This window comes from Ursus americanus, chromosome 28 (assembly GCF_024610735.1).
Source record: "Ursus americanus isolate L20-20 chromosome 28, mUrsAme1.1.p, whole genome shotgun sequence".
NCBI lineage: Eukaryota > Metazoa > Chordata > Mammalia > Carnivora > Ursidae > Ursus > Ursus americanus.
In genome coordinates, this window is record NC_142154.1 from 35332667 (window position 1) to 35347789 (window position 15123).

General features: G+C 39.5%; 1 protein-coding gene across 7 annotated transcripts in view; it reads right to left on the reverse strand.

Moving 5' to 3' along the window:
• The window catches only part of IQCH (IQ motif containing H), a 197515-nt gene that overhangs the window by 86099 nt on the left and 96293 nt on the right, over nt 1–15123 (reverse strand). For 6 of the 7 annotated variants that reach the window (XM_045810715.2, XM_087856836.1, XM_087856835.1 and 3 more), the window contains 3 exons: nt 12208–12759; nt 11445–11511; nt 313–396 (listed from right to left, as the gene is read on the reverse strand). In XM_045810715.2, the coding sequence (XP_045666671.1) occupies nt 313–396; nt 11445–11511; nt 12208–12759 (703 nt within the window). Of the gene's footprint in view, nt 1–312; nt 397–11444; nt 11512–12207; nt 12760–15123 lie in introns of those variants that run through there. The other variant, XM_045810722.1, reaches the window with a different exon arrangement.

Consider the following 15123-nt stretch of genomic DNA (forward strand, 5'->3'; position numbering starts at 1 on the left):
ACAGATAAAAAATGTTGGCTTCCCTCATGGCCAGAGTCAGGAAATGAAGGGGATTTGGGGCTATAGGAGAGAAATCCTTAGAATTTAGAAAAAGCAACCCAAATAAATTAGTTAAAAATGTCATTTTTTAATTCAAGTCAACGCCACTATAAATCTGTTCTTTAAAACCAAACATTTAATTGCCCTGCCACAGTTCTCCCTTGCACACTTCTTCCTTGCAAGGGGAAAAAAATAAGCAAAAATTAAACATTTTTATCAACATCCTCTGATAAACATTCCAAAGAGTCATTTGCGTGGAAGTATTTACTGTACCTAAGATGTCACACAGCCTCCCCAGCTGCATGTTCTGCTGTGTGTTGAAGTCGTCAATATTTTGTCGCACAGGCAGAGAATATCCTAAAAGGCAAACAAGGTGTCAAAACGCAGAAAGAGCAAGTCAGTATGGCAAAATGGCACACTAGGATTTCCAGGGGTCACAGTCCACATGTCTAGGACAGAATTTTCTCTGAAGCATCTTGCAGACACAGTCTAACTCCTAAGAATGAGGTCCTTGCTTCTCAGGGGATTAAGCATTATTCTGGAAGATTTGCTAAGCATCATATTCTGCGAAAGAAGAGTTCGTTTTTTTTTCAATACCAGCAAAACCACCAGGAACCAAGATAATAAAAACAGGGGGGAAATGTCTGACATTGAACATGAATGCTCAAAACAACATTGAAGAAAATTATGCTCAGGGTTTAAAAAAAAAAACAAAACAAAACCGTATTGGCTTTTTTAAACTTATGCCCCCTATGTGGCATTTTGGAGATGTGTCCCCAGAATCATTCTAAACTGACACATGGATTTCAGAGAAACCTCTTGCTATCAGGAATATGTATTTAAGTAATTCTGAATACTGAAGAAATATGCTTCTGCTCACACAGTCAAAAGAAATTTTAACCTTTAAAGGGCAATAAAGGTTAACGCAGTTACTTTGTCAGTACTAATAGAAGTCCTGCAGTTTGCCTTCGCGTCCACTGGAAACAGAGCAGAAGGAAAAACGCATGTATGTGGGTTACTCTTGTCCAAAACTCTTTTACAAAAGAGGCAACAGCAGCAATTCTTCCTGCTGGTATTTCAGGGGTTAAAAAAAATAAGTGGATCAAAATATGAACTTAAAAGGCACACATAATCCCAAGCAGGTATAATTGCTTATATGAAATTCAGCAACTGTTGGTGCGACTTTTTTTTTTTAAGTGAAATTGCTTTTCACATTTTGAAGAGATGCTTCAATGCCTCCTTGTGGTTAGTGAGCCCAAACACATGTTTCAAGTTAAACTGCTATAGATAAAGTGCTTTTAAATATTACATCTTGGAGATGTGACACAGATTTCCTTTCCAGCGTAAGGAAAACTATAGCGATTCAGGCAACAGGGCTTCAGATCAAATGCACTCTGATAATTGGCTCTTTGCTTTGATGTCAGTGTTTAAACACTAGACGTCGTCTGGAAATTAAATGAGCTTACGATTCATCTTAAAGTCTCCCTTTTGCTTTATGCAGGTGAACTGAAGAACTACAGAGGCAGAAGGACAAATAGCTTGTTCGAGTTATTTTTGAAAAATTATTAATTTCTAAAATAGTTTGGGGAACCATTCCACGTATGAACTTTAGTGTAGACCGCTGCAAACAATGCCGCCTTGATGTGTGATTGCAGTACTGGGACTCTTAGGATTTTGCATATGTGTAATTCTATCTATATTCAGATAAATGTTTAGGAAGATGTCTTCTGAATAACTTCTATGTCCGAGCTATAAGAAAGCAGGAAAAATGCCTAAAGAATAAAGTATGATTAAGAAAAATGCTGGAGAGCATTCCACGGATGCATTTCCTTTCAAAAGTAAAGATAAAAGGCAGTGTGAGATGTCTCATTAAGATGATGTCCAATTTAAAATATAAAGGATGTCTGATCACTTTGTTGCCGTATGTGAGTACGTCTGTGTTTCAATCAAGTGCTGGAGGTCAGTTTTCCAACAAATTACTTGGTACCTCTGTTACCACTGATCAAGGACGCATAGAGAATGTCTCTGCAGAATTATGACAGAACTGGTTACTCAGTTAACCCTACAAATACACCCATTTTAAAGAACTGAATGTCAGCAATCTCAGAACACTGTTATAGAGGATCACATGAAGTAATAGATATGAAGACATTTTGTCAACTGTGAAGTGCTGTGCAAACATAAGGTATTTTAATATTATGGGGTATATGTGCTTCCAAAGCCCATAACAAGAATAAATTCTGTGGCAAGCAGCAGACCATTCTACATGGACAAGATACAATCAGTGAATGTTGCCATCAGCAGAGCAGAAGTTGGGAGCAGATTTTTTTTTTAAGTCCGATTATTTATTATGTTTCGTATACCCACAAAAGTACATGTAGACACCCAGGTGAAAAGATGGTCATCAATGCTGGCAGTACATATAGTAAATCCAATAGAGACTTAGCCACTAAGCTATTGGCAAGGATGTCGTGGCCTTGGGGAACTCAGCAGACCTGCCTAGTGGCAATGAACCATCACACTTTGGAATATAATCTGCAGAGACACTTCAAAGGTCAGATAGAAATACGGGAGGAGCTTTGAGACACCATGTGCTTCAACCCTGTCATGTTATAGATTAAGAAAAACCAGGGTACCTACATTGTTGGTGGGAATGCAAGTTGGTACAGCCACTCTGGAAAACAGTGTGGAGGTCCCTTAAAAAGTTAAAAATTGAGCTACCCTATGATCCAGCCATTGCACTACTGGGTATTTACCCCAAAGATACAGACGTAGTGAAGAGAAGGGCCATATGCACCCCAATGTTCATAGCAGCAATGTCCACAATAGCTAAATTGTGGAAGGAGCCGAGATGCCCTTCAACAGATGACTGGATTAAGAAGTTGTGGTCCATATATACGATGGAATATTACTCAGCTATCAGAAAGAACGAGTTCTCAACATTTGCTACAACATGGACAGCACTGGAGGAGATAATGCTAAGTGAAATAAGTCAAGCAGAGAAAGACAACTATCATATGATTTCTCTCATCTATGGAACATAAGAACTAGGATGATCGGTAGGGGAAGAGAGGGATAAAGAAAGGGGGGGTAATCAGAAGGGGGAATGAAACATGAGAGACTATGGACTATGAGAAACAAACTGAGGACTTCAGAGGGGAGGGGGGTGGGGGAATGGGATAGACCGGTGATGGGTACTAAGGAGGGCACGTATTGCATGGTGCACTGGGTGTTATACACAACTAATGAATCATCGAGCCTTACATCGGAAACCGGGGATGTACTGTATGGTGACTAACATAATATAATAAAAAATCATTAAAAAAAAAAAAAAGAAAAAAGAAAAACCAGGGTAAGTGCCTTGTCTCTTGTCTAAGATCACATAAACCTACAAATTACTATACAGTTCGGGTAGGACATATTTAGCTCTTGCGTAAATGTGGTTGCATAAAAAAAGAGAAAGACTCTCCACATGTGAGCAGAGAACTCCAGAAGGGACAAAGAGCCTCTGCCTCTTTTCTCACTTTTATTTCCAGTTGTTGCAGCAGGCAGAATAATGGCCCTCCAAAGATGTCCATGTCCTCATCCCTGCAACCTGCGAATGTGTTAGGTTACATGGCAAAGGGGAAATAAAGTTGCAAATGGAATTAAGGTTGCTAATCGGCTGACCTTAAAATAAGGGGATTATTATCTTGGATTATTTGGCTAGACCCCACCTGATGAGAGGTCCTTAAAAGTGGAAGAGGGAGGCAGGAGAGGAGAGAATCAGAGGTGTGACTATGGAAGAAAGGCACAGGGAGATGCTTGTTGCTGGCTTTAAAGATGGAGAAGGGGGCCAAGGGCTCTCCTCATTCACGCCTTTGTGGGCAGCTTCTTGAAGCTGGAAAGGGTAAAGAAATGATTCTCCCCTAGAACTTCTAGAAAGGAGTGCAGTCCCGCTGACACCTTGATTTTAGCCCTTCTCCGACTTCTGAACTACAGAATTATTGCTCTAAGGTAATACACTTCTATTGTTTAAGCCAGTAAGCTTGTGGGAACTTGTTAAAGGGTGATAGAAAATGGATACGATGCCTACCTTCCATCTTCTTTCAACTTTTACAAAATGGGTTCTCTGATCTGGAAAACTTGTGGGAATTCAAAGAACGGTGAGTGGGACCTGTAGCTTTTTTAAGGTCCTCAACAGCCTAGGAGAAAACAGCACTGGCATAAAGGGGCACTCTTTCTTCCTTATCACTTGAGAGAGGGGCCCAGCCTCTTTCCTTATGGCCATCGCCATCATATGTGAAAATATTCCTACTTGGATAGAGTGTTCCATCGTTTCTCAAAATACTATCGCCTCTGCTTCACATCGAAGGAGGATACCTGAGAGATACCTCTGTGAATTACCCAGCTACTTTTGGGTGTTCTGCCAAACCACGGGTGCTCACCAGTTGGTTACTGGTTATCATTCGTCCACCTTCATCTCTGCATCTGTCTCCTCTCTCATCCCTATCTCCACTCCTACACAAACTCCTTTCAGATGATGCCAGTTGCCTCTTTGCACCCAGGAAACTAGCTCTGTTGGATTGGCTTTTCCTTCGCAGAAACCACAGAAACCCATGAGCAAGGCCATGCTCAGTGACTGTGTTCCCTTGGGGCTGGTGTGTGACAGGCCCCGGCTGTTGCATTAGAGCACATGTTCTGGAACAGCCTGCTCATCACCCTGGGGTTGATTTCTAGTTCCCTTTGTCCCCTAGTCCTATTCCTTACAGGCTATCTAAGGCGGAGAAGAGGTTAACAATGGACTTCTGGTTGCCGAATAGTTGTCATTTATCTGATCACCCTGGCCTAAGACGGTAGTCAGCCAGGCCTCAATCTGATGGACTGGAGCAGTAGTTCTCACACTTTTTCCCCGTTTTGAAACATGTGCTGTGTGATAATCACATGCATCACACACTCCTAGGGGACGACACCGGGGAACAATAACAGTAGCCATCACGCCATGCCTCTCCCTTCCATTCAAGAAAGCATACTGGATACAAGCTGAGCAAAGTGACATTGTTACAGAGGAGATAGTGAATTACTCCAATTCATAAAAAAGTTGATGTTACCCAACTTTGGTACTCTAATTGTAAAAATTTTCAGGGAACGTGTGACATACGTCACAATTGATTGCCCACCAGCATACTGCAGTCATCCAGAGAAATGTGATTGAGGCATTATTGTTATACCCAGGTTTTAATTACTTCTGCAACTGTGAAAACACAAGCTACTGAGATAAAAGATTAAGATATAGTAAGAGACGTGCCTATCTGGGTTCTCTGTGTGTGTATGTAGTATACCCAGTGACAGTTGGATGAAAATAAAACTGAGCACTGTTTTGGGGGGGATTGCTGAGGGGGATAAGGGAATTTTGTGATGGGGATGTAGGAAACACGGGAGGCCTTAAGTATTTGTTGAGTGTTGAAAACATTCTCAAACTAAACTGGCCAAATGGATTCTGTGTGGTTCTGGAAAAAGTGAAGACTTGGGGTGCCTGGGTGGCACAGTCTGTTGAGCGTCCAACTCTTGGTGTTGGCTCAGGTCATGATCCCAGGGTTGTGAGATGGAGCTCTGCTTCGGGCTCCATACTCACACAGCGGGAGTCTGCTTGGGATCCTCTCCCTCCCTCTGCTTGAGCACTCTCTCTCAAATAAATTCTTTAAAAAGAGAGAGAGAAGGAAGACTTTTTCTTGTTGGAACTTTGTATCAGTGACTTTATCAGCAGCTGGCCCAGCATCGCATGCAGCAAAGGCCGGTGATTCTCAAAGCGCGGTCTAGACACTGTAGAAGGTCCTGAGACCCTTTCAGGGAGTCTGGAAGGTCAAAACTATTTTCAAAATAATACTAAGATGATAGTTGCCTTTTTCAGAAAATGCAAAAATAATTATTGATACGATTTCAAATTCCATGTTGTAACCAACATAAGAATTCCCATCCTCTGTTGAGTTTTGGTATAAAATCAAAGAAGAATATACACAATTGTCTGAAAAGTCTATAAAATGTATAAAACAGTCTTCCCTTTTCCAAATACTTATCTGTGTAGAGCCAGGTTTTCTTCATATGCTTCAATCAAAACAACATATTGCAACAGATTGAATACAGAAATAGAGATGAGAGTCCAACCATGTTCTATTAAGAGATTTGCAAACTTGTCAACCAACGCAACTCTTTTCATTAAATTTTTTTGTTTGGGGAAATGAAAAAAATTTGTTAACAAAAATATGTTATTTAGTATTATCTGGTAACAGATTTATTGTTGTTATTTTAGATTTTATTTTATTTTATTTTATTTATTTGAGAGAAAGAGAATACAAGCACGGGAAGCAGGAGAGGGAAAAACAGGCTCCCCACTGAGCAGGGAGCCTAATGCAGGACTCAATCCCAGGACCCTGAAATCATGACCTGAGCCAAAGGCAGACGCTTAACCAACAGAGACACCCAAGAGCCCCTATTGTTGTTGTTTTAAAGTAAATTAAATATTTTTAAAGTTTCTCGGTTTTAGTTTCTAATATAGTATATATTGATAGCTATAACCTATGGAAACAAGCTTATTAAGGTTCTCTATAGTTGTTACAAGTGTAAGTTTGAGAACTGCTAAACAAACATTTTAATATTTTTTTTGACAATGAAGGTGATGACAAAGAGTATAGTTTTATCTTAGTGTATGCAAGACTCTTTTTGTACCATATCCTAATACTAATCCGTTTCATGAAGAGCTTATGAGCTGGTGTTCAGTGCTTGCTTCTGTACTTCGTGGTACAACATCAGGTAGCTCAAGGCCGACTGTGAAATTTCATATTACAGGGTCATGGGGCCAACTCTGGTCTATCCAATGAATGAGTGTTGACTTGAATTACTTGGATGAACATAACATCGATGAATACAATGCGTTTTCTTTTTTTTTTTTGTAAATTATGTTATGTCAGTCACCATACAGTACATCATTAGTTTTTGGTGTAGTGTTCCATGCTTCATTGTTCATTTTAATTCAGGCTGTACAGGAATTGGAAAGTTTAAGTGCACTTTGTTTCTGATCTCAAAGAATGCGTATATTTTGGGGAACTGCTATCTGGGGTACACCTGTCTCCAGGATCTAGTATAGCAATGCTGTAGCTGAACTGTGGGTTCCATAGCTACTTGCCAAAATACATGCTGAAGACCATGAAGATTTGATTGAAAGTCCCAATTTCTGAGCCTTAAGAACAAAGTCTATCGTGTCTTTGAGTTGTCAACTCAAAAATGAGAAAGCAGAAAGATGTCAGTGTGCTTGAGGGCAACAGTAAGAATGTGATTTCAGAGATAACACTCTTGGCTGTGGTCCTGCACCCTTGCGCCTGTTCACAAAGGGAGGTGACAGCCGGTTCTTATTCTTCCATAGAAGGGAGTGGGGTTAGGGAGCGACTGTCTCATGAACATTTGGGATAGGGTCAGTTGTACACAAAAGTAAGTTTTCCTATCTTTAAGGCCTCCGTGACAGTACAGAGCAGCAGAAAAGTGTTGCTTTTTCACGACACCCACAACAACAGGATCTACAACTTTACGGTAGGGAGTATGTTGGAGACCCAGAGTGGTGTTAGCTCCAAGGAGAATTTGCTGAAGTAATGCACAGAGGGGAAAAAAATGAAGCTGAACTGTATAGATTCCTTTTAGCCATTAAATCAATTGATGAAATAAAAGGCTACCTAGAGAAAGGGGAAAATCCTACCTCCATAATTCCCTATTTTTATTTTAAAAGAGGAAGAGAAGTGAGAGAGGAAACTCATCACTGGGAGTTTAATTGGCTGGCAGTGCCTCGTATCCCTGCCCACGGCGTCAGAGCCCCATACTTGGCCCATCTCATTTAATGTCAATATATTTTAAAATGCCACTGGGTTTAAGTGTAGCACCAAATGATGTGCTGCAATAAAGAAGCACAGGGGTTAAATTAAAAGTGGAGGAAATAACATGGCCCAAGAAACTGGAAGCAGAATTAGTGCCTAGGTTTTATTTAGACCTCTGCTTTTTCTGGAGGAATTAGGATTCTTTGTTGCAATTCTTCCTTATTTGACTGATAGATTTTGCTTTAAATAGACCCTGGTATTCTATTCCTGCTATGAGCCATAGTAGATTATTTTGTTATATTATTGTATTTCATTGTATTTCATTAATAAAAATATCTAATATCCAATTAAGAGATTAGCCTATATACTCTGGAAGGAATGAGGATTTTTTTTTTAATCATCTTACGAAATTACAAAGCTGATCAGTTTCTTTGGACAATTAATCAACAGGATCCCCCCTCTCCTGTTTGTTAAAAATAGCGAAAACCTTGTTACATCTAGCAATACTACCCAAAATACATAACAATCGATCACATTTTATAATTCCTCCTTTCAAAGAGGCTACTCTGCAATGTGTAATTGTCTTAGTGTTCATATTATCAAGCCATAGACTCGAAAATACATGATAAATATTTAGTGGTCAAAGGCATTACTGAAAACATTACCGTGGTCCTTTACGTGGTCATCAGTTCGGAGAATGCGATTATTCTTATGTGTGCAAAACTGCATAAACAAAAACCAAACGCCTATAACTGTAATATACTGTACAGTTATCAGCCACTAATCTTTCATTTTTAGGGTTCAAACAAGTTAGTGCAGCCCTAATTGGTTAGCAACATGGTGTAATTATTTCTAGGGCTAATTCTATACCAGGATTGATTGCAAATCTCTTATAGAAAGAGAAAAAGAGGACAAGGCTGTAGTTTGTATTAAATGCCCACCTGAACCTTACATGCCTACCAACTGATTGCGATTAGTGAATCACTCTTAACTCTGAAAACAAAATTACTATATTGAATAGATTTTGGGGGACATGTTTAGAGAAAAAAAATGGGCTTTACTTTTACCTACTTTTGTTTTCGTGAATTGTGTAGGCAAGTCCCTGGTGCATGAGACAAGGTAGGCATGTTGTGACTAGCTAAAATCCTCAAGAATTCACGGGGAAGGTGGTGCACACAAAAAAGGTATACCATAATCATTTTTTGAAGAAAGGTATAGCTTGAGAATTATGTCTGTAGAATAAGTATGAGGTGACAGGTTAATGTTATTTAAACCTAAACTTGATTTAATAGCCACAGGTCTTTTTATAAAACCTAAAGCATAGATTATAGAAACAAATACTATTTGATCAGAGCCCACATATTATTCTCTTGTAAAAATGTGTAATTGGGCTTTTTAAATGGTCAGTTGAGAAAAATACATATGCTTAGTCTTATCTCTTGGAAGACATATGATTGACAATTTTTCTTTAAAATGGGTTATTACGTTGTTAACAAAAATTACTACAATCGGGAAGACTTTCAGATTTATTATGTGTTTATTTAAACTGAGCATATGTATTCTAGAAGAAAACTAGTTTTAATATCAGATCTAAAATAACGCAATTCTAGTTTCTGTCCAGGCTGTTTTTCTACCTAATCTATATCCAGCAAACCCTTTTAGAATTTTAAAACATTTTCATTTAAAATTATTTTTATTACCCAGTTTAGATGACTGCCTGTTATTTTCAAAATTTTACCTCTTTGGACAAAGGCTCTTTTTTTAATAATAATTTTTTATTATGTTATGTTAGTCACCATACAGTATATCCTTAGTTTTTGATGTAGTGTTCCATGATTCATTGTTTGCATGTAACACCCAGTGCTCCATGCAGTATGTGCCCTCCTTAACACCCATCACCAGCCAAAGGCTCTTTTCTGTAGGCGTTTCCTGCATGGCTGATTGCACTGGGGTTTTGGAGGGTGACAGGTGGAAGGAAGGAGTTTGTGGAAATTGTGCCTGTGATACCTTCGTGCTGTCAACATTGCAAGGCGGGGGTCTTGCTCTATTTCTAGTTCTGGATAAAACAGAGAACACAAAACAAAATTTCCCACATAATACCAGGTCAGGGCCACAATTAGTTGCAGAAGCAAGAGGCTCTTGCACCTTATTCCAGGGACTCAAGTCTGTTAATTGTGCCGGCAATTAGCCTCTCTGGTTGTAATCAATTACAAGTGCAATTTCTGAGTGTGAACTAATTTTGTGTGCAAAGCTAGTCCCACCAAAACAAAAGCCCAAGTCGGAATGAAATTCAGATCTGTCTTACCTCACTTACAGCCTAAGAAGGAACTAATGTCTTCTGTGAGCCATAAAAAGACCCAAACCAAAAGGCTCTGTGCAACTGTGACGTATTTTCTTAACTTTTCTGTCAGCACTCCAGATTCTAGGAAAGTTCGAATTACTTTATTGCTACCAATCTTTTACTAATTTAAAAGATAATTATATTTCTATAATACTTTTAATGTTGGTTTATTTTTGTTTTTCATATTACCGTTTAAGTGTGTTAGTTCTATACGGTGCGTAAGTACACAAACCCCTCTACTCACAGAGGGACACAAATGAATTGCATTCCAGAACCCTATCACGACAGATCACTTAGTGCACCGCTCTACTTAAAAGGCCTTAACAAAGAGCCCGTACGGAATATGAAGATTTGATGAGTTTTGCCGTTTACCGGAACTACCACGTCAGCTTGGGAAATCTGGTCTTACGACGGAAATTTTTAGCGCCCTAGATATATTAAAAAGCATAACGAAACAAATAAGCAAGCACACACCCCCACACATTTTGACAGCAGCTCATGTTTTAAAGGAACTTCCCGTGCAGACTTCTGAGATCCCTAACGACATTTTGGCCCTACCTATTTTACTACTGTGTTGCAGGCAACAGCTTTTAAGCTCCCCAATTCATAAATGTAATTAAATAATTACATTAGTGCTAATTAACATGAAACTGCAGATTATTTAAGCGCAAAAAACACTATTCAACTTCTTAATTATTCTTGTTCACACAGCATTTCCTTTTGCTCAGGCGCCCTAGGTGCAAATAAAGCATCCCATCTGCTCGTAATTAGAACTAAATAATTTCAGAGAATGTAGCTTATCATTTTGACTGCACATTTGATTAAAAACAGTGTACAAGCAATATCCTGGCTTATTGGCGTAACAGCAACAGCACACGCAAGCCTGTGTTCTTCTATCATTAAAGAAGATCGAAAACATTATCTGTTATTTCAGGGGGAAAAAATACAACTTTTTAGTTCATTTCATACAGATGAAAGCGAATTACAGCAAATCACCTCTCCACTGAATAGCAGCCCCCACATAATGACTTTATTTGCTTAATCCCCAAATTAAACGCCGTTTCGAGCGAGGGCCCTGTGTTATTACTCTCATCATGTCGAGAACATTTTCCTGCCGAGACCAATTTGAATAAAACAAGGGGCCTTCCTTGAACTCAATCAAGGAGCCATAATGTGGTGGGTAATAGAGGTTGCTGATAGATTTGCAGGCAAAAGTGTTATACCTAATGATGGGATATGGATAATAGTCCTCCTGGAGGTCCTGATGCGATTCCAGTTGGCTGCCAGATGCTAAAAATCAAGAAGAGCATTGATCAGTGACAGGAAGCCGTAGTGGATTCATCTAGTCAAACTTCAGCTGTTTTTCCACTGTACAGTTAAGCCAGGCATAAATTATATTAATTGATTTAATTACATACTTAAAACATCTTCCCCAATTAATTTAATTAGGTGGCTACATGATGCTACTGGCAGGGGAAGATTAGAGGCAGCTCACTTAATTAACAGAATATGAATGAAAAAAAGAGAAAGCAAACATAAATGAAATTGTGAGCACTAATTAAAAGGCTGTCTGCAAACTTAAATACTTTCTGACAAAGTGGTGACAGCAATGTAGACAAGAGAGGATTTTTTTTCCTAGCAAATTAAAGTGCCAGAAGGTATATATAGGGAGAAAGGTAGTGCAGTTAAAACATTGATTTTCTGACAGAACGACCATAGTCAAAGTGAAGAGACTTTTTTTTTCTATAGAAAAAATTGCAATAGATTTTACAGGTGCGAATGCCAGATTCCTGATTAGGGCTAAAATATGATGTACAAACACATGTAGGGTTTGTGCATCATACAAGGAGAAGAGTGGAAGGCGAGAGAGGTTGATGAGGAGGGTAGTTGGTGAAAGGGAAGATAAAGAGACAACTTATTGCAATCGCTGAAGCAAGAAATGTTTAGAAAAAGAGGTCTGCCTTAACAGCTGGCAGCCTTGTGTACCTTGGCTCGAATACGGAAATTCTCCAGGTGTCTCTCGCGTGATTCCTTCAGGATCTTCTTCACTCGGGTCTTATGGCAATGTAAGAGCCACGCAATGGAAATCACACCTGAAGCCCACTTCTGCTGGCGATACATGAGGAAGAATTTTCTTGCTTTGAAGCATTTCCACGTGGCTTGGATCTTGTTGGCAGCCTCTGACCTTCCATCTTGGCCTTTGTACCTTTGCCCCGGAAGATTTAACATCATCTGGATATGAAGTGGGTTCTCTAACAGTGAGAGAAAGTCATATCTGGTAAGTTTGTTCTTCAGCTCAAACTCTGGAAGGAAGGCTACCAAATTGTTCCCTTTTATTTTAACTTCTGGTATTGCGTAGTCCCTGAGAAACTTCTCGATGTGCTCCAGGAGAGAAAAAATACTTCCCCAAGATAAATTAAAATGTTCCTTGAATGCTAAGAAGTCTGGGGCTGTCTTGTCTATGACACCATTATAAATAAAAAAATCATAATCCCATGGTGATTTCACAGTTCTCAAAGGTGTTGTGGCTTTCATGCTCTGTGAAAGGAAAACGTCACGAGAGATGAAATAGGATTGCGATTTATTTTAAAAGAGTGGTCACGACACACACACTATCACATTGTCATTTATTACCCAATGCCGGGAAGATGTGGATCCCAGTTTTGACTTACATACATGGCATAATTGGAAAGTCTGGCTAGTATATATCATGAAACTCATCCCCAGAAGAATAGCTTAGAGGTCACTCAAAGCTATGATCTTTTTTATAAAAGTGTTATAAGATAGTTCAAGGAAACTGATCATATAAAAGTTTACTCTGATATGGTCAGCTGACCCCATAATCTCTGTGATCTACTTTTTACACATGTGTGAATGGAAGCATGTCAGTGCCTTCTCATTCATTCATAAGTTATCCACCAGTCCTGAAAAACAGGGTGAAATCTTTCTTTGCAGTCTGTACAATAATTTCAGATATGATCATCAAAGCTGTCCCATCTATTCTGACTTTCTAACAGGCCATCAGTTGCCAGCATTTACAGTTCTTCTGCCACCTTCTGTTAATATCCAGGAGTGATTTTTACAAGGAGCGTTATGTTGTGTGTGATCACACCTTGCCACTCTCTAGGTTTCTCTTGACATACATTTTTTTATTCTTATATCTGGTATCTTCTTAGGGGACATACCTGGAATTATCCCTGGGTAGAGAGAATGTGAAATCTTAGAACAAATAAAACTAAAGAAGCATTGGTTTTTTCATTGTGCTTCTATCCATACTGATCGAAACTTTAAGACATGTAAACATGTCACATTTATTTCTGAATATCAGGAAGGTTCTCTAAGAATAGAATGATGGCCAGTTTTCTTCCTTATACTTTTCTGCATGAAAAAAATGGAATAAATGTGATTGAAATATAAAATCAGAAGAGGTTTGGATGACAACAGCAATATGTCATATATAGCCCTTAAAAAAAGAAAGAAAAGGAAATTGTGTTGTGTCTGTGTCTGGTGTGACATCACTACATTTCATCAATGAAACCTGTTGTACTAGAAAAATAGACACTCTGCCCTATGGTCCAAATGTTCCTAATGGCTTGGGGGGATGGGGGGGAGGCATGGATATTTCACACCCTGCCTTCTCCTCTGTAAGCCAGGTATCAACTTACTTTGCTGATTGCTTCTTGCTTAGGGATTTAAGGAACAGATTGTCTTCAATATGTCAGCATTTACAGATGCAGAAGCCCATCTTTACCAAGTTGTAGGATTATATTGCTCTCTGCATTTTGAAGAGTTTTCGGAGAACTCAAAAAAGACCCAACTAATTAATCAATAACTACTGTGCCGCTGCACCGTATTGAGTATTACTGTTAGATTGTTCATGCTTTGTCTGTACTAAACAAATATTAACTGACATTCATTAACAAATTCATGGCAGAAAGCTATCTAAAAGAAAAGCAAGCTGAGAGATGATTAACAACTAAAGGACAATAAACAAACACAAAAGTTTTTTTTAAATAAAGAAAAGAAAACCTTCCAATTCTTTTTCTTTTCTCAGGCTCCAGGCAGTGGAATAGTTAGACTGTATCTCAAGTAGAAATGCGACAAGCAAGTGTTAAGTCCAAGAGGGGGAATTTCCTTGAATTTTAGAGGCTGACTTTTAACAGCATGAGCTTGTTGTTATAGGCATAGGAATGATGGGAAAAGCCTTCTTGCCAAGACTCTCGCCCTTTCTGATCTTCTCAAGGCACCAAGAGAGGATGCAAACTGTCTAGTGGGTGAAGACAAATTCCTTCCTCTTGGATGGGCAAGAGAGAGTTGGAGAAGTAACGGGTCCTGTAGCAGACACCAGTGCTGGTGGGAGGAGCCACAGCTGGTGGAAGACGAGTTGCCAAGTGTCCCAAGAGAAATGGCCCTGGGGGCGGCATTTCTGCCTCAGTCAAGAATGGCATCTGATGGTGGGAAGGTTAGAATTCAGAGAAGAATGACCAGGCTCATGAGTAAGGAACAGACAAGCACAGTCATCACAGATGGCCATGTCTGCAGCTGGTTGGTCCTGCCAGTCACATGTTGGATCCTGTTGACAAGACCCTGAGTCTTCTCTAAGGAGTGCAGCCCTGGATGAGAGGTTTGCCAGGGAATCCGGTTTCCTTGGAGCTATGAAAATTGTTTTGAAATGCCTTCTCTTTACAGAGACTCCTGTGGAGTTGGGGCCATTGATGAAAATGGAGCAACCTTGGGAGAAGATTTTGAAAGCGGAGGCCCCTTAGGTCTCTCTCAGCCAGTGCCTTCTGAAGGCATAGGCCTAGGGCATCTAAGTACAGCATCAAATGCCTTTCAGACCTTTGGAAAGAATAGCCCTGGCATGGGAGTGGAGTTCCAGAGTTTAACCGTGGCTGTTTTAGA